General features: G+C 38.3%; 1 protein-coding gene across 1 annotated transcript in view; it reads right to left on the reverse strand.

Annotated features, from left to right (window-relative positions):
• The window catches only part of LOC145232214 (dynein axonemal heavy chain 5-like), a 67,713-nt gene that overhangs the window by 18,643 nt on the left and 29,112 nt on the right, over nucleotides 1-19,958 (reverse strand). The window contains exons 45-77 of the mRNA XM_080096757.1: nucleotides 18,791-18,942; nucleotides 18,366-18,559; nucleotides 18,140-18,277; nucleotides 17,076-17,198; nucleotides 16,574-16,698; nucleotides 15,775-15,997; nucleotides 15,125-15,210; nucleotides 14,827-14,962; nucleotides 14,095-14,292; nucleotides 13,459-13,639; nucleotides 12,784-12,935; nucleotides 11,875-12,069; nucleotides 11,152-11,303; nucleotides 10,427-10,633; nucleotides 9,633-9,759; nucleotides 9,210-9,348; nucleotides 8,675-8,811; nucleotides 8,290-8,433; nucleotides 7,986-8,218; nucleotides 7,296-7,570; nucleotides 6,374-6,477; nucleotides 6,063-6,187; nucleotides 5,702-5,893; nucleotides 5,363-5,465; nucleotides 4,733-4,903; nucleotides 4,313-4,449; nucleotides 3,841-4,023; nucleotides 3,094-3,286; nucleotides 2,774-2,911; nucleotides 2,417-2,586; nucleotides 1,328-1,439; nucleotides 459-705; nucleotides 297-402 (exon numbers count right to left, since the gene is read on the reverse strand). Coding sequence (XP_079952883.1) covers nucleotides 297-402; nucleotides 459-705; nucleotides 1,328-1,439; nucleotides 2,417-2,586; nucleotides 2,774-2,911; nucleotides 3,094-3,286; nucleotides 3,841-4,023; nucleotides 4,313-4,449; nucleotides 4,733-4,903; nucleotides 5,363-5,465; nucleotides 5,702-5,893; nucleotides 6,063-6,187; nucleotides 6,374-6,477; nucleotides 7,296-7,570; nucleotides 7,986-8,218; nucleotides 8,290-8,433; nucleotides 8,675-8,811; nucleotides 9,210-9,348; nucleotides 9,633-9,759; nucleotides 10,427-10,633; nucleotides 11,152-11,303; nucleotides 11,875-12,069; nucleotides 12,784-12,935; nucleotides 13,459-13,639; nucleotides 14,095-14,292; nucleotides 14,827-14,962; nucleotides 15,125-15,210; nucleotides 15,775-15,997; nucleotides 16,574-16,698; nucleotides 17,076-17,198; nucleotides 18,140-18,277; nucleotides 18,366-18,559; nucleotides 18,791-18,942 — 5,298 coding nt within the window. The remainder of the gene's footprint in view (nucleotides 1-296; nucleotides 403-458; nucleotides 706-1,327; nucleotides 1,440-2,416; nucleotides 2,587-2,773; nucleotides 2,912-3,093; nucleotides 3,287-3,840; nucleotides 4,024-4,312; nucleotides 4,450-4,732; nucleotides 4,904-5,362; nucleotides 5,466-5,701; nucleotides 5,894-6,062; nucleotides 6,188-6,373; nucleotides 6,478-7,295; nucleotides 7,571-7,985; nucleotides 8,219-8,289; nucleotides 8,434-8,674; nucleotides 8,812-9,209; nucleotides 9,349-9,632; nucleotides 9,760-10,426; nucleotides 10,634-11,151; nucleotides 11,304-11,874; nucleotides 12,070-12,783; nucleotides 12,936-13,458; nucleotides 13,640-14,094; nucleotides 14,293-14,826; nucleotides 14,963-15,124; nucleotides 15,211-15,774; nucleotides 15,998-16,573; nucleotides 16,699-17,075; nucleotides 17,199-18,139; nucleotides 18,278-18,365; nucleotides 18,560-18,790; nucleotides 18,943-19,958) is intronic.

Genomic DNA, 19,958 nt, shown 5'->3' on the forward strand with positions numbered 1-19,958 from the left:
CTTTGGAATATTTGTACTATTATAAAATTGGTAAAAACAACAATTCATAAAACTTACAAAACAACAATTGTGAGTCTGAAGGCATAAATGGTTGGAAAGACATTTATGTTTGCAAAAAACTGTATGTCTGTTTTTTTTTACTTTTCTTGCCGTGTGCAAGTATAACGTCTTTAAGATGGCAAAAAGAACATGTTTTATTACAACTTTAGCTTTTTAAGCATTGTCCACTTTTACTTGTAAAAATCCCTTTTATCAACGCTAAACATAAAAAAACATCATTATGCTTTTGTATTAACCTGTGTATCATTTCTACAAATCTCACGGTGTCATTCATAAAATTCTGCATACTCTTCCACTTGTTACGGTCCACTGAGCCGTCTCCTTGTGTCCCAGATGTCATGCCTAAAAATGTAAGCTTAAATGTTTCGAAATCCAATTTGACAAACCCTACTACTTACCAAAGGAACTTGCAGTCCTAGTGACCTGCCGGTTCAATCGCGGTGGCTTGGCGGGCTTTCGGGGCCCAGTTTTCAGTGTACTTCCCGACGAGACTCTGGATGATTTGTCAGAACCTTCGATATGATCCAAGACCCTTTTGGCTGTTCGTGGAGTTTTGGTTTCAGGTCTTCCCTGAGATTGAGGTTCAGCCCTGGTACCTGTTAGCCATGGATGAGCATCCACCAGAACCATTACCATCTCCAAAACCTAACAAGAAAGTCAACGTGTTGTTTTGTTTGTTGATGTATTTTTGTTAAATTTTTTAGAGACACGGCAATAAAATTTTTTTAGAGACACGGCAATAAAAATTGTAAAGTGACTTCTATTTATTTCATGACAAAAGATAAGTGCACGTCTCCTAATTGAAAAAGTTCATTATTCTCTCTATTAAATTTGCTTTTACCCTATAAGTTTTCCATTATCGGTTCCATGTCGGTTTTGTGACTTCGAAATGCAATTTTTAAATTTCGTCCACTAAAATGCGTAATGTATTGTGGGCCGGGCTTTTCTGGTCTGGTTGATTGAGTTTTTGGCCTGACACACGGTCTCATTTTAGCAGCAAATCCAACTAGATCGAATTCGTGCTTCTTTTTGTGTAAATCTGTTATTGGGGCGTGTAGATTTGGTTTGGTCCTTATTTTCAGGCCTCTTGTCATTCTGGTGCGTGATAATTTTACTGGTTTAAACTCATATTGAACGTAAATAGTGTGAAGCACATCACAGTTTATCCAGTAGTGCGCAGCATTATTGGATTAATAAGTACAAGTTCATTGCAACAAGAAAATGTCTTATAATCAGAGAAAGTATTTTGTTTATTCTGTTACGTTACCTGGGCAACGAGAACCGGTGGGTTTGTAAATCCCTTCAAACGCTCGATGCATCCGCGGTCGACTTTACTCTTCCACAACTCGACCTGGTTCTTCGCTGTAACAAGGCTCGACCTAAGTAAAGATAAGTGAAAATATGCGATTAACCGGAATATGCGATTAACCGAAATATGCGATTAACCGAAATATGCGATTAAACGGAATATGCGATTAACCGGAATATGCGATAAACCGGAATATGCGATTAACCGAAATATGCGATTAAACGGAATATGCGATAAACCGGAATATGCGATTAAACCGAAATATGCGATAAACCAGAATATGCGATTAACCGGAATATGCGATTAAGCGGAATATGCGATTAACCGAAATATGCGATTAAATGGAATATGCGATTAACCGAAATATGCGATAAACCGGAATATGCGATTAACCGAAATATGCGATTAAACGGAATATGCGATAAACCAGAATATGCGATTAACCGGAATATGCGATTAAGCGGAATATGCGATTAACCGGAATATGCGATTAACCGGAATATGCGATTAACCGGAATATGCGATAAAACGGAATGTGCGATTAAACGGAATATGCGATTAACCGGAATATGCGATTAACCGGAATATACGATTAACCGGAATATGCGATTAACCGGAATATGCGATTAACCGAAATATGCGATTAAGCGGAATATGCGATTAACCGGAATATGCGATTAACCGGAATATGCGATAAAACGGAATGTGCGATTAAACGGAATAAGCGATAAACCAGAATATGCGATTAACCGGAATATGCGATTAACCGGAATATGCGATTAACCGGAATATGCGATAAAACGGAATATGCGATTAAACGGAATATGCGATTAAACGGAATATGCGATAAAACGGAATATGCGATTAAACGGAATATGCGATTAAACGGAATATGCGATTAAACGGAATATGCGATTAAACGGAATATGCGATAAATCGGAATATGCGATTATCTGAAGTATGCAATAATGGATAATATTTGCTTAATATCCTACTATTCGAAGTATGCAAATACCCGGAAATGCAATAAACTGGCATAGTTCGTACCTCGCCTCTTCTAGTTCTTTCTTAGCAATTTCAATCTCTTCTTCGATCTGAACTCTTTTCGACTTGAGATTAGCTTCTCTCATCTGTTCAAACTGAATATCGTATTCATCATTTTCCTCGTATCGAAGCAGTATGTCCTCTTCGTAATCTGAATCCTCCTCTTTACGCAGCTGTGACGTAATTAGATTACGTCATTACGATAAGTTAAATTTAATCTTTTTGTCAGTTACATGAGATAAATAACTAATCGACATCAGTTAATCCGGAACTTCGCCTAAATCCGGACATTTAACTAAAATCGAAGAACTAATATTTATAGTTATTTGATTTTTGCAATAATGGCTGTGTAAGGCTTACTTGTAGAAAAGCGTGTAGTGATCCACCTCCGGTACCGTAATGTGCTTTTAGCTTTTCCAGTCTCGTCGCTTCAGTTGTGAGAAGTTTGAATAGCTCACTGACCCTCATTTGCGCAGTGTTGTACTGCGTACGGAGAACCTGAGACAGAAAAACATACGTTAGTGTGCTCGGATAAGTAACAAGATATATTTAAGCAATGGGGGCAGCATAAAACATAGGGAGGGGATTCTTAGAAGAAAACTTCCAATAAAACCTGCACAGTTAGATTTCTTCATGATAACATCGTAAATCAACCAATCATATTCGTCCACGTGGCATACCGTGATTGCTTTCTTCATCATTTTTGCATCTCCCCGTGTTTCTTCAAGAGTTTCAAGAGCTCGCTTCAGTTTCAATGTTTCTTCTCTCAAAACTTTGCTGTGCTTCTGATACAGCAGGTGCAAACACTGCATGAACTTGCCGTAAGTGTACGGACCCACGAACACCTCGACAGATGAGCGCTTCGTATTGTCCCTGAAAGTGTAAAAATGCTGTAAAAGTGTCTTAATCAAAAATTGGAAAAACGTACAAAAATATAAACTTATATAAAAGTTTAATTGATAAAAACTTTTATTCAGAACTGTTTTTCTTGGCGTTATTGATTTTCAGAATTATGTGTTAACATGTCTCAATTAAATTGTAAAAAATACTAAGTGAAAACTGTAAACTTGTTCCAAATTTTATCAATGAAAACTTTTGTCTACAACCGTTTTCTTGGCGCTATTAATTTTTATATCAATTAAATCGAAAAAAATCTAAATGTGAAACAATGAACTTGTCAAAAAAATATCTAAAAATTAACTTCAATACTGCTTTTAATAGCGTTGTTAATTTTCCTATTTATATGTTAACAAGTCACTACAGTATAATGTAAAACCTTTTTGTGGATATGGCGTGACACAAGTGATGACGTAAGCAAACCATGACGCCAATCACACAAAACAATCAACCATCACTACATACTTTCAAGTGATGACGTAAGCAAACCACGACGTCACGCACACAAACAACCAACTATCACTACACACTTGTTCATTAGTTTGATCCTCTCCAAGATAATGCTTTTCGAGTATGGAAGATTTGGCATCTCCATTTTTTCCACCTTGATGGACTCCTTGTCTTTCTTGGTCTGCAAACTCGTCCCGGTTACTGTGACTGTCGGGTTCGTATCTCCAGCCCACGAGGTCTGCTTGCAATCGCGAAGGGTGATACTATAGAAGAAGTAAAAAGATAAACACGGTTGGCAGATTACAAACCAAACTACAATCTCTCAGTTAACTTGGCTTAGTCAGACTTTTTGAAGGGCCCGAACCTGAAAGTACAAGCCCAAAACCCGGCCATAACCCTTTGAAGAAACAAAACTCGAATTGGGCCCAAAAGGTGGTAAAATTGCTGGTTTATACAACTGGTCTACACGTTTTGGTGTAATAAAAAACGATAATGTAATTCCTAGCGCGATATATGCAGGACCTGTAAAAAGCAACTTATGCTTCATCTTACTTATGCATGTTGGCGATTGCCATGGCAAGAGCTTCGCGCGCTTTTAGTGACGTGTCGTGCGCCACCCTGTGGTCGTTTATAAAATACTCGGCTTGCTGAATGAGGACCTCTTGTGGCCAATCTCGAATCCAGATAACCTGTGACAAAAATAAAAAATACATTTGCCAATACATTTGACTCTAAAGACTTTAAGACAACCCATTTTATTCTTAGGCGACTTAAAACTACACCCTACTGTTACGTCATACATGAATGACGTCACAATACCCCAAATTGCTGTAAATATAAAATTCATTTTTTGAACAACCCTTTCTAAAAAAACAAAGGAAAAATCATTTTAGTTGGTCAGAATTCAAAGACAACTTTTAAAATACAGTTATAAGACTTGAAGTTATACGAGTTGTAAGATTGGGAGATTACCTGGCATTCGGAGACGATTCCCGGGTAGGAGCTTAGCGCCACCTTGAGGAGATTGTGTTGCGGAGGAAGAATGAGAATGATGTGAAGGTTGCATTTGACACGTGACACGAAGAACTTCATGGGATCGCTCATCATATTAGGGTAGTGACGTCGCAGGGTTGGGGCTAATACCTGTTAGGTTGAATGTTTCATAGAAGTACATATTTGGTATTTAGTACTGTAACATGTATTCAAATGCTTGGTGGACCAGCTGAATTCGTCTTTGTAGCTCTGTTGATAGATGGTCGCCGCGCTAAGGCTCCTATCGTGGGTTCGAATCCCACCGCAGGCTAGATTTTAACAGCCTGTATGCTTTGCCATATGGTGGGAATGCTTAGAAGAACTGTTGGATTTGGTATGGCGCGTTTAAAAGGCCCGGAGTACTATGATTTATTATGAGCATGCCGTAATCACTGGTCTGCATGAACATAGACTGATCTGAGTCACTCCAATATTTCATGAACGATTTTATTTTAGTTCTGTTCTGCCATTTTAGCTGTTTTTAGTGTTGTTTCAAATAACATTCTAATTTTACTCTTGGAAAAAAACGCTAACGCACTTTAGTTCCTAAATGGTGTAACAAAGACAAACCTGTAGCAGTCCTTCCAGTTCGTCGTTGGAAAACAAGTGAGGATATTCCCCTGCCACGAGAAGACTGTTTATTGCGTCGAGGAAGGAGGGGTCTTGAAGTTCTCTAGAAAACAATCAATTCAAAGAAACTGTTGAAACCTCTGCCGTTTTTCTCTAATGTTCTTGCTAAATGCTTTCGTGAAAAGTTAAGTCATCCATAAAGCAGGTTTGAGACCTTGTGATGAGTAAATTAAGTCAACTGCCGCCTTATTCCAGCAGTGGGTAAAACAAGCTTGCTTGAGTAGGCTTTACCAACATAAGAAACAAGCATGTGCAAAATCAAAACAACATATATCTTACCTTGCTGAGAGTACAACAGAAACAGGATGGCCATCGGTGCCTGCCACGCGTACGGCTGTTCTGAGACTATCGAAGAACGCAGTGGGGCGTGAAGAATCGATGGGTGAAGGTCGAAGGTCAGCCACGTGCAGAGCAAGACGTGTAAGTTGGGTTAAGTGGCTTCCCACAGCCCCAACTATTACCATGCTACCCCTGTTAAAATACACTTAAAGGTGAGAAAACAGGGACGGTTTGTACCAGAAAAAGAGTGCATGGTACCGATGGTTCCGTTTTTATTGCTCGGTGCTTGGCTTAATATTAAAAAAAGCAACTGATTTTACGTGAAAATACAACAATTGGTAAGATTACACTAAAACCGTACCCGTGGTGGTACGAAAGCACACGATGCATACGAATCAGGTGACATAATACGTCATCACTGAATATAATGTTGTCCAGTGCGTCATGGCTTTGCTGTTGGTCTTCGTTGTAATGTGCCAAATGCGCCTAAAACAGAAGAAAATTAATGCTGGCAATTTCTTCGCAGGTAATTTTATCGCAGGTATTCATCGTAATCAATTTTAGCGCAATTGTTTTTATCGCAAAAACATTTAATCAACGATAAATATGGTCGCTTCCGTAGTGAATTGGCAATTAATAAATGCTACCGCCAAATATTTATTGCAGGTTTACCTTTAAACAATCGAGAGTGTCACGTGGGTCGTTCATCGAATGAAGTTTGATTCGAATCGAACGTTGTGAGCTTGCGATTGGTCGATGATGAAGCTTGGTTTCGACTGCAATATTACAAAACAGTTTAACGTTAAGACCAACACTATATGTTTAGTTTGGGCTACCACGTACGGTTAGCTAAAGCTGCACAGAAAAGCAGTAAAATGTAAAAACGACCTGCAGGAAAATATGGCTTGAAACGAGGAAAAAGTAGTTTTGCACAGTGATGTTTACCAGAAAACACTTATTTAAAAACAAAACAACATTTGACATGTAGACAATTTCAGGTTCTCAATTTCGCACGGATCAGGCAAAAGTTTGGTCTGCGTAAAGGTCAATTCAACAATAAAATAAGCCCAACTTATTTCCCGTACAACCGGGTTTAAGTGATGTGGTTTTAACAGGTGCTTAATATCCCCGATGTTTTTCTTTAAACTGGATTTAATTACATAGCAATTGAGTTGCATTGGCTAGAAAACCACAGATGGAAAAATAAACAAAGCAGAACGTTTTGAACCTCTAAAGCAGTGGTTCTCAAACTTTTCTATTGTCGGAGCCAAATGGTATTTTTTTAAGTGTGTAGGGAGCCGCAAAAAACGAAATCTTAAGAAAATCACTAAAGATTATGACTTTGAAAGCTAAAATAGCAATGTTTGGTGGTTTTCTGAGGTCTGGTGCGAGCCGCAAAATAAGTAGTTGGGGGCCGCATGCGGCCCCGAAAACCGAGTTTGAGAACCGCTGCTCTAAAGCCTTGTGCTAATTCACCCTATGTAACATCGATTCATGTATTTTTGTGTCTGCACGTGGGTCAAAAGCCTAAGACCATTCAGCCCAGTTTCAACCCAATTTAATAACGACTGTTTCCTATAACACCGCCACTTACCGGGAAAAGTCACGAAATACTTCATCAATTCCTTGTCCGGTTCGAAACATTTTGAAAAACTGTCGGTCGTGATTCTCTTGAGATTTTCTTCGAACCAAGTCACGTCAGCAGTTCGGCAGAGTTGGTCACCAATTAATCGTTCCATTTCGTGACTCCACAGCGACACCACGCGTAGCTCGTTGCTCCTGTCGTCGTCCGCTAGACGGCGCATGCACTGACACATTTTGGTGAGCTGACGCAGACTGAAGGCGTAGTGGTGTCGACCTGGCATTGGGCTGTAAAACAAATATTACAAGTTTAAAAACAATAAATTAATCAGAAGACTGCTAAAAAATCGGAAAGCCAAATTAAGACTAAGCAGTATATTTGGTCGTGAGTAAGAACTGAAAGTGAGAATTAAACTTTTACAATAGAGCACCTGTCGTGGGTCCGAATCCCACTGCAGACTACATATATTCAGCCAACGTTTCCTTGCAAAGATATGCTATTGATGTATTTAGATTCGGTACAACGTTCAAATAATGAAATTTAACATGATTAGAAACTTCCTGTTAAAGTATTTAGCATTTTCCAAAATACATTCCATAATTTTTCCCCAATCATTGACAGGTGTCATGCTACAACTAATCTATACAAAGTTATAGAAATTAAACTATACATGTTTATACCAAACTCTTTGATCCAACCCACCATGGACGCAGAACATCTTTCACAAGTTCAATAAGTTTGCTTGATGCAGTGGCAATTGCTTCATGAAGTTCTTGGTTCAGAGGCTTATCCGATAAATTTGCCTCCAGAACTGAATAAACCACACTCCTCAAATCGCTACTGGAGGGCGCCCGCAAGCGCAACACCGCAAAGTGGCGTAACAGACGAGAATCCAAATTGAACTCGGCTGACCCCGTCGACATTGTGGCTAAAACCTGTAAAAAATTAGATATTTGTTTTTTGTAAATTAACCTAAGGGAGTTTACCCGGTGAATTCCCGACTTACTTCCAGTCCTTCCACGGTTCGCCATTCAAAAGGTTTAGTCAGGTTACAGATCGAGTGGTCGTCCATTAGAGTGCGCAGAAGCTCGTTGCAACGTTGCACGCCGTGCGGGTCACGTGACGGCAAGTTGACGTCATCAATGAATGCCTGTGACGTCACAGTAATTAAAAATATGCTTCTAGGCCAGCGGTGGGATTCAAATTTTTTGTCAGCCGGTTCTGTTACAAAAAGTCCATTGACAGTAACCAAGAATGCTAACCGGTTCGCTGATCTCATAAAATTTCGTGAGACAGTTCTACAGAACCGGTGCGAACCGGCTGAATCCCACCACTGTTCTAGGCAAAGGTCAGTATACTGTGGCAATCGAAAAGTTTTTAGCGGGATTTACCTCTAGGTACTTTCCATCTTTGGCTCCGTAGACGAAACCCTGTCGGTGTTGAATGTTGTGGTGGATGAAACTGTGCAGTTGCGAAGATGTCGACGAATGACTGAACACTAGGCGGCGCAATATACTGGACTGCTTGTCTGCAAAAAAGCAATGCAGGCTAATAATGTTTAAAATATCTTGATGTGGGAGTAATTTTAACAAATACAAAAAATTGTATCCCTAATTTTTATTTGAATTGCATTTCATGCCAAGGTTTAATGGATAATTCTGAGCTGACAAATATGAAGCAATTGAAATTTACAATAGGAAGAGTAAACATTAAAAATCAAAAGCTACAACATAATATGCCTTTCTCTCATACACATATATTTTACAACAACGAAACAGTCTTCCACACGCTTTTACACGGTTCATAAATATATTACCTAGTTCATGCTTGTTTAAAATACACAAATTCTAATCGCTACTGTTATTATATGTTAAGAGCAACGCTATTGTGCACGTTAATATACAGTTTGATGTATTTGATATTTACCTTGAGTATCCAGAAAATCATTTATCAGTGCAGTTTTGCCGATTCCACTTTCCCCTATGATCAGTGTATGTTTTCTCGCGGTGTGAGTGAATTCAAGCAAACTTCGAACTCGAATCGTGTCCACCGTGTCAACAAACACCTGTGTGACGTAATAATCATTACCTCTAAGTTGCAATGTTGCATATTTCTAGAAGTAGATTTTACTTTTAATTAGTTACCGGTAACTAGGCAACGACAAACAGCTATTTGACGTCATTACCGTTACGTCATTCACTAAAGTACGTAATGTATTTGTATCCACGTTTCCTGTAGCAAACATTATATTATAATAGTGTGACGTCATTATAGTTACGTCACTGTTGCAAAGTAGTCTTGGGACCCGATTAGTTATCGGTTGCTAGGCAGCCCATAGAAACAACCCACCTCGCCTAGTATATCGGTTGTCCCGGTATAAGTGGCCTCTGGGACCCTGGCGGCCCAACCGTCCCATTCACCGGACTCGTCAACGTAATAATCGAACACAGAGATCTCGTGGTCGTAATCAGGCAATCTGGTGACGCAAAAAGAATAAAATGACTGGCTGTGTTAGATTTCTTTAAAAAAAGTCGTTTCTACACTTTTAAGATGCTATAAAGTGTAGGGCAGTTAAAAATTTAAAATTTGTATAAGAAACTGGAAATAGCTATAGTGTGGTTTCAAAAGCTGTTTTGGCAAACTATCGATAAAAATATTTACCTATGTGCAAAAGCCCAACAAATGTGTAAAACTTTTGTAACGTCGTATTAAGGCGACATCAACAAAGACTTGACATATTTGATTATTAATGTTCAAATGTACTTTAGGGTAGTACTGGGGTAAATGGTGGGACTACAGGGTAAATCACAGGGCTCTACTACATGAGCCAAACTGGCGTACATACTATAGTGTTATAACCATCTTGTTCCATTCAGCGAATGTTTAAAAATTCCTTTGTAAGTTTATTGTTCAAAACAGTGGTTCTTGAACCGTTGGCAATTGCTAAAAAACTCGTTCGGTTAATCGCATAATTCATTTAAATGCATGAATAAAATTGAAGAAATGATTAAAGGAGATTCGCAAATGTTGCTGGACAGTCCCCAAAATTCAAATGGCGTACCAGAGCGTCGCGACGCGTAGTTTTACAACCAAATGTTATAGATGTCATTCTCTTGGTAAAATATGCCAGTGAAGATACTTACGCTGATGAAAGGGTCTTAAGCAAGTCGCTGAATCCTTTGACCGCCGTTCCCTCTAACAAGCCACCATAAGCCCACACCAAGCAGAAAAGAAACAGACGTTCAATATGAAGGTCTCCTCCAATATGTTGCTGATGTTCATTTAACATTTCACCAAGCAGTGTAAGACAAGTCGAAAAGAGTCCAACTTCTGTTACTGGGATTTTCATCCTATTAACATGGGTATAAAGATTAACACATTAATTGCAAATTTGGTGTTAACAAGACGATTCTATTCGAATAAGGAACCAATGACACCTAGACAATAAAATGTGTATTTTTTTTTAACTAGAAGTGATTTTGTTTTAGCAAAGGGTTTAACTTCCAAACTTACAGCAATTTGGGGTTTAAGTTATTGTGTTTTACTTGGCAAATTAAGCATTATTATCAAAAATATTACATATTACAGCAAGTAGAAGTTATCTACGATAGAATCTTTCAAAATAAATACCAAAACAGACGTTTCGGTTGAAGAAACTGAGAAAGACGAATTTGTATTTAAAAAAGCAAAACAGCCAAGCCAAACACAAAAATACGGACTTGAAAGTAGCTAATCCTGAAATATTCCTTTAAACATCTTTACAATAACAAAAAACATGGTTTTGAGTGTTTTATCAATTGCTATAGTCATAACCCATCATCTACATCACATGTTAATATGCAGTTAAATACGAACACATGCAACATACCTTGATTCTTGAAAGACAAATGCAGATACTGGGTCCAGCGTTTTGTTGAATGATTTCTGCAGAACATTCACTTCATCCTTCGTTCTTGTGTCAAGCCATGCTTTCGCCAGAGGGCGCCATCCCAACACGTGTTTGTCAACATACACAAGCCCCTGAAAAAGATACAGTTATACAAAAGATACAATATTAATCAGAATCGTTGAACCTCAAGCCTATTGCAAACCGTACACTTAAGCATTTCCATATACGTCAAGGCACATGGAAGACAAATCTAGACTGTGGTGGGATTCGAACCCACGACAAATTTTCTAGCCTATGCCTTACCATATGCCACTTCCTAGCCTACATTAGTCATGTAATGAAAGTTCTTCTAGCCTATACGAGTCATGGAATATTCACCAACTGGGCAACACAATGAACATCAAAACAGACGTACTTTTAGGCACTTGCTTAAAGATTAAAAGTCCAATCATTCGTTATCGCACAGTGTTTTCGTTGCGTTGTGACGTGCTTGCGTTTAATTTTTTTCCTTTGTTATCATGCACTGTACTAGTCGCATTCAGTGTTATTTACCCTGATGAAGGCAGGTTGTATGAGACGTCGAAAAGTCAACACAAAAATGCAATTGCCAAAGAGCTCTATAAACTGATTTGTTCTGTGTCTTGGAACCTTTTTTCAACACAGAACAACAATAAAAAATAACGAAACATTTTCACAACTTACAGTCCTTGACAGCAAAGACGGTGAAGCACTCTTAAGTTCGGTGGTCTCGAACACCAGTCTCATATTGTTGGTCAACAACAAACGTTCCCCGTTGCTCAAGGGCAGCACCTTGTGGCCATCCAACACACTGTTGAGCCTGTCAGCCCAGCACGTGACCAGCGGCCCATCCAAGCATAACCAAGTGGTGCTTTGGTTCTGTAAAGTTTTTTTGCAATGAAAGTGCATCTTTTTATTGTCAATACTATACACTCCTAAGGAAAGAATTTGGAAACTTGAGGGGAGGAATTTATTTTAATAGTAATATGGTTTTAGTTGTTGGCTTTCATGTTGGGTTGAGTTTATTTCGCTTGGTGAAAGAAAACATAGGGACACAATAGCACTAAAAGGGGGTGGCCCCTCATATCAGTGATGATGGCATAAGCATTTGCTGAAACGTTTGAATAATAAAGCAGGCCGCCTTTTACGTCTATTTAGGCCGTTACATTCGTCATTTTCACTCCAAGTTTTGTAATGACCAAATTCGGTTTATAGTCATTACAAAAAAGTTATTACAAAAAATTGAGTCACTTTGGCGCTTAAAAAAAGAAAGAAATGTCGGTTTCGAAAGAGCTACTTTCATCAGTTGAAAAACCTAAATGTTTCGAGAAAAAAGAGTTTTTTTTCTCAAAAAATCTCATTGCCAAAAAGTTAATCTTTGTTACCGAGTACAAAAACTTGGACGCGGCTACGACTCGAAGGGGTTAGTTACTCGACTTTTGACTTGGGCATAGAATAAAAAGTGTAGTTACCTACTCAATTTACTCTTTCCACTTGTACATTTCAGATGTATTTGGAATAAATACTTCACTTTAAGGCACGGTTTTTGCGCAACCACAACTTTAAGGTACAACAGCCAAAACCTTTTCGTACCCTGTTCGCTTTTCGCCACGCATGAGTAAGTATTCCATCCACCCACTCGTTTGAATGATTGACAGATCCAAACATGAGTGACACGTCATCAACCGTCATCGGGTTGAGACGCTGGAGTTTATGACTCGACAATGCAGGACTCGATGCTCTCCCTGTGACGTCATAAACACAATTAGTTAATACGTTTTTCGTGTATTTTTATGCTTTAATTAAACTTATTTGCCTTTATATGTCTTTAGGTTTTTTACAAAAGGCATTATGTTAGTTTCCAACAAGTAAAAAAAAAACAATTAATACAGTAAACCTCGGTTAAACCGGATTCGGGTAACCCGGATCTTCGCCTAATTCGGACAAAACTCGATGTGCAAATCAACCAATTTTAAGCTCTTCCCGCAGTCTTTATTATAATATGCCGACGTTTCGATGTCCCATACGAGACACCTTCATCAGGGTAATGACACAAATTGAAAACACAAAGTTGTTATAAGGCAAAAAGGGCGGTGGTAAAAACGCAATGAGCACCAATGGTCAAGTGATAGGTACAAATGATTTGTTATGTGGTATAAAACTCAACTAACCGACATCGATTAATCTTCGCCTAATCCGGAAAATTGTTTTGGTCCAAACGGGTTCGGATTAACCAAAGTTTACTGTGTTCACATTTGTTCCACAAACCTGAACCGTGATTGTGAGGAAGCAGGCATAACGCGTCGACTAACACAGAAATTAAACTTGATTTTCCTGTTCCTGCCGGCCCAGCCACGACCACGCCCTGTCTCAGCTGCGCCATCTGGTGGAGCTGCAAAACCTTGCTTACCCAGTTACCATGGGCAACAAGGCCCCTTTCTTGTGCAACCTGAGAAACAAATTAGGCGTTAGAAAATCAACACAGACTGAAGAAATATCACAAAAACTGTTAATGGCTCCAAAAAACATTATCGGCTGATTATGACGTCACAAACTATTAAAACGTAAGAATTAATTAGTCGTGTATTTTTTGGAAAAAGCAAAATTTCGCATAACAATGATCCAAAAACAGCTTGTGACATCACAGATAATTACGATTGTGCGCGAATAATTGCACTTTTCTTAGTTGTCATGTAAAAAAAGGCTATTGTTTAGCGTTAGAGACAGTCGATTCTTAATTTTACTTTGATTTAAACTGTTTCAGTGGTATAAACCAACGCCAAATAAGATTACAGAAGTACTTCAAAACTTTTCGCGGTCACCCCAAAATTGCCTCACGGACCCCTAAAGGACCGCGGACCACAGTTTGAGAACCGCTGAATTGTAAAATAAAAACTTAAATACCTGGGTTATAGCTGTTTCCATGTCGTGGTTCTTGGCCGCCTGAGATTGAAGTTGGGAACTACCGTTCGGGGAAGCCCCACTCATTGATGTGAGAACATCTCGCACAAATTGGATGCCACTGAATACATCACGAACTATGTTGTTGAAAACCAAACTATCCGGAGCGACGAGTCCCGGTGAAATTGTCTCAAGAAGTGCCTGCGGTAGAGGATAAAATAAACAAATTTCAAAAAGACTCATAAACAATTGTTTGGTGCGAGCAGGTGCTAAGTCAGATAGTAGAATGGTTTTTGATTTTCTGTAGGGATACTGTGGAATGCCATTAAAAACAGAAACCGATTATTTAAAGTTGTTTTAATGTTATTAAGGGCATGTGGACATTGTTTTAGTATAATGTTATAAAAATATTTGGTGTTTTCCAAAAGATGACGTCAAGAACATTTTTGATAAAACATACCTTTTTGTTAATTAACACTTATGAGTCAAATTTTACACAACCTAAATGATCATTTTTAACTTTTTTCGCAAGAATTAACAAAAATTCTGTTTCAAACAAGCAAAAGTCAAACATTCAGATAGCCTCAAGAATTCCTTTCGTATTTCAGGAATACCACGTATTAAATAAATTTTTATATATGAGATGGTGACCTTGCGGGCGAACAATTTGTATATTATAACATCATGCACCAAAGACAACTTCTGCAGAGAAAACAGTAGTGACCAACTTGGTACCTGTGCAACGAAGCCGTGGTCGATTTTAGCTTGGCTTGTCAGTGTGTTTGGACTTGATGAAGTTTTCTTGATAAGTTTATCAGCTCCAGTGGTTCGTGCGACAGTTGGTGACGGACTTACTTGAAGAAGCGGTTGTCTGCAAGCAAACAAATTTGTTCATAGGAAATCAAATTCCTAGCGTTGGTTCAAGACAACTTATTTAAAATATAAATTTTTTAGTCTTTATTCAGAAAGCAACGAAATAGGTGTTTCTATCTATTTTCATTAACTTTTCATTAATTTTTGTAATTCCACCCACCTCACAGATGTTTGGCTATTCGACCTTGACAATTTCAGTTCATCTGCACCGCGCGATTGGTCGGTTCTAGAATCATTTCGTTCCTCCTGTTTTAAAACACAAAACTTTCAGTCGAATGCCACTTACAAAAAAATGCTACAATAACAACAAAAAAGAAAAATTGCTACAAGAATAAAAAAGGAAAAATGCTACAGCAATCAAATTTATGCGGCCGAGCGTGTGTAACAAAATATCTTAACCGGCGGTCATTCATTCACAAAAACTTTCTTTTTAAATATTTAGCTTCTAAAACTGGTCTAAGAAGACACAATACGGACTAGGTAGGCGAGCTGCTAAAGTTTACAAGTTAAGACACAAGTTAAGAGACAATGGTTTAGCAGCTAACTTGTGAGCAGTTATCCCATGGGGCAAAAAGGACAAATTTATATTTTTCGGGCGGTTATTACCCTTTAAATTTTTGTCCTGTGACATCATCCTACTGTGGAGTCACAGCCGGTGATTTCCTCTTTAAAGGGACGTAAATGAAACTGTTTTGGTTTTACTCATGGTTAACGATGATAAAAAGGTGCACCACTGTGCTAGACTAAATGTTATTATAATATAGAAGTCTGTTATAGCGGGTAAAATTTGCACCTCTGATTAAACCATACCTTGGACCTTCTTTTCTGTGCTGCAAGGTTCAAAGCAATCAACACCGAAGGAAGGTTGGTCAAATGGTGGCGCTCGGGAGGCAGCTGTTGTTGAGCTAGTTCTAATAAAGTTTTCAGACGATCGGCAAGTAGCCTGGGAGCCCGTAATGCAAGCGCGGTGCAATGAGCTTTCAGAATTGCGCTTAAATCAGGTTTGATGAGGTGCGTTGTGCGGTAGAATGATCTACAAAAAAGTTACATCGATTATAAATTTAATCCTTATTCAAACAGAGTGACCAAACTTAAGCTTAGAAAAGACAAATTAGATTACACCGATGGTACACTTGTATCCTGAATAGTATAGAAATTACAAAATATATAGACAACATACAAACATAACATAACATAAAAACATTAGTCATGTAATAAAAATGAAAAGGTAAATTAGTTCAGGAAAATGTTGAAAAGTTGGAACCAATGTTTAATATGTATACTAAGCAAGGGGTCTAAACGTTATCAAACTTTAGATTTTAGAGTTGTTTGTGGTAAATTGGAGTTTGAAAAGTACTTTTTGAGTTTCTATGACGTCAAAACAAGTTTACATGATTGCAATAATTTACTATGAACGCATTTAAGCTCTAGAAACCATGCAAGCTGCAATAATTAAATATGACAAATAGCAACGAACAAAGTTTGTAGGCGGCTCATGAGATCCTACGTTCGTACTTTCTAAAATCTAAATTATTGAACTAACACATGGAAAAGTGACCCAGTATGTTTTGAAACAGAAAGACACTAAACCTACAAAAGTTAAACTAACCTGAAAGCGGTTGAAAGTTTAGCTTTGGGCAAAGAGGTTTCGTTAAAAGTGAGAAACAAACCGAGATCACGATGAACTGATATCATCTGACCCTCGTCACCTAAACTTGTCACAAAAGCTTGATCCTGTCAAGAATAATACAAAACAAAATATACTTGAGAGCGTAATCATATAATAGTTCAATAGTTAGTTGTTGTTTTACCAAACCGGCCTACGTTTCAAAAAGTTAAACTTTACCAGATAGCATTATGAGGTAATGAATTGAGATTATAGACACACAATGCAATCGTTTTAATTTTTAAACTCCCACGTAAATATTTGCATTTACATCGATGTAAAATTCGTTTTTGAAGATCATTTCCGATTTAAGGACCTTGGATTTAATTTTTTGATGGTAAAAATGGCTTTAAAATAAGTTTTACAGCGTTCTTTAACCTTGAAAAAGTTTTCGAAACATACTTTATAAAATTTGGTTCCATTTGGGACAAAACTCAAATATTACCTCAGTCTTTGACTTAAGTGATGAGCACAGTGCTGCTGTAAATTCGAGAACAACGCTTAATCCATTGTTCGATAACAGATGGACGTCGTCAAAACAACCCCATGAACCGTCGGTTGCCAAACCCTGTTGAAAAACAAAAACATCTTGAAAACATGTGGCAAATGTTGCGGACAACCCTGTAAAGAAGTTTCATGTAATTTTTTCGTACTGCTCTGCTGTAAAATTGACTTCTAGTTTTACACGCCTATGGCATGGTTGTGAAAATGTTAATCAAGAAACAATCTTAATCATACTGAAACGTTTTTTTCATAAATTGGTCTTTACAAACCTAGCTTTGACAACGTATCCTGTGCCCTCCGTGAGTGTAATTAACCCTTAACCTTGTTTGAGAACATGTTTCTGTTGACCGACAAGATCTGTGCAGTTGGTAACTAGACGTTTTATAAGCTAGTGCAGCCATCTTACGGCACTCCAATTTGTTGGAAGTAACACACTGAAAATATATGCCTCACCAAACCTGTTCTGTGCCACAACTAGTTATACCCACATAAGATAAACCACAAAAGATCTGGTTTACAATGGCCAAGCAACTGTTTGGGACGCAAAATGCGCCGTACGGGGGCTACATTAGCTCATACGGTCAACCTCTTGTCATTAGCTGCGATTATGAGACCTCGTGGATCGAAACTATCGAAAAAAAATTTAAAGATAACAGCAATAAATATTACAGTTGATGTTAACAGACTTAAAATCACGTGAATCATAGTACGCTAGATTCATTGAAGGTGTTATACCTAATCAGCCGGTCACCAAGCACTCCCATATGGCAAGACGTATACTGGAAAAACCTCGCCTACGAACCCACGGCTTTCCGGGACTGCTTGGTCACCGGCTGATTCGGTATAACACCTTTAATGGGCCTGGCATACTTAGATGTATATATAAGTGTGCGCTGATCTCTAGTCACCATGAACGCTTCAGGGCTGATCCCCGTTATGAATTTATTCATACTAACTAAAGTCAAGCCACAAATCACGCTAAATCTATAGACGCGCAATTCTTGCCTGCAATACTCTTGCCAAGGATGAGATCTCTGTCGATTCACTACAGTGGATGAGACATAGGTATTTTCCGAGCAGGGCAGCCAGACCCTGAATGGTTTCAGTCTTTCCCGTACAAGTCCCGCCGATGATAGCTGATCCCTGCATAAGCAAAAAAACTAATTTGAAAAAGGACTCGCAGACGTCTTTTATGTCTTTTTTTCGGCGATGTATTTTTTTGATGCCATACCTTAGCTTCCTGCAGACCAATCGACATAGAAACGAAGGCTTTCTCAGTGGCTGGTGTCATCACAAAGTTTGACGTCACACCGAGAAACTCCATTCCATATTTGTAACTCGCGTCCAAAATATGCAAGTTGTGTTGGGGGACTCCCCCCGATGGGCTACTGTAAAATCTCACACTCCTTTTCCACTCAAAGTCAGCTGAAATGAAAAAGGATTTAATTTAAACCAATACTCACGTTCTAGAAAAGCATAGACGTTTTGAAATTGTACGATTGCTTGTCTATTTAATCTTGCTTATTGAATCTAGGGTGTTTATGATAACCAAAAAACAAAAGTTGTAAATACAGTGGGGTCCAAAGTAATGTTTAATAACATTATTTTAAACACCTGAAACTAAAAATACTTACTACCACCTTCAAACAAACATACTTGTTTCTCGTATCTTCCTAGCAGTCATTCCATCCATGCAATCCCGCAGATACACGCAATACATGATCATGTTTTCCAACCGAAGCTTGTGAATTGGCAGAACTGGCTCCTCGATGCCTTTCCACGTGCTTCTGTTCAGCACGGCGGGAAGTCTAAATTCAAACGGGCCAATCAGAAGCGACTGCGTTGTAACGCTACCACAATGATTCAAGTGGGCAGTTTTGATGCACAATGTGACTTAAACGGACTCATGCAAATTATACTGGTGTAATTAAATGAAGAATTTTTGAAAAAAGGTTGAATATAGGAAAAGTTTTAATACTGTCGTTGTTTTTTATGCGAGCAGCAATTTAAAAGAGTACGAAATGCATGGACAAATGTTGCCTGCATTTTAAGGTGTATGCATGCCACACAATACTTATTGCTTTGAACATAATTATGCCTGTGCGCTTGTTTGTGCTGTACTTACCACACGTTCGTAATAAGTTGAAAGGTAATCTGTGTCTTACAAAGAAACCAGTAAATATACTAATGCTACGGTCCAGATGCTGTTGCATATGTTAACTAGTGAAATGTTTCACAAACATATACTAAACCCAAATAGTTATTTCAAAGTTAACAAAAAAAAAGTTTGCTGAAACATGGTAAGCTACTTTGTAACGAACGTTAAAACAATGCTCTAAACCAGGGGTACACCAGTTTTTTTGAGAACTTTATACTAATTCTAGCCCGGCCAACCTGCGGTCCATAGGCTAAATGCGGACTAGAATCACTTGCGAGTTTTACTGCTAAATGTTAATTCAATATAAGCGTGTTTGGTACGCAGCAAAGTAAAGACAACCTGTGTTACATGAAAATGCAACCGGCCACATATTCATTTAAATGTATTTGGCCCATCTGGTTGCACACCTCTGGTCTCTGCCAGTCCGTGAGAAGCTCGTTACTCCCTCATTGAATCAAAATTGTAATAACTTACATGAGTGTAAGAATTTTTTAACTATTGAACATTTGTTATTTTTAAGGCCGGTCTGCGATAAACTTTTAGTTCTAAAATGGTCCGCCCTGCTCTAAACAACAAGTTTTAGCAAAAAACTTAAAAATAAATCAAACACCACAAAGGTATCAAGCATCATAATATTTAGCGTAAAAACATTCCCCTAAACTAGGT

Source organism: Phallusia mammillata, chromosome 6, assembly GCF_965637545.1.
Source record: "Phallusia mammillata chromosome 6, kaPhaMamm4.hap1.1, whole genome shotgun sequence".
Lineage (NCBI taxonomy): Eukaryota > Metazoa > Chordata > Ascidiacea > Phlebobranchia > Ascidiidae > Phallusia > Phallusia mammillata.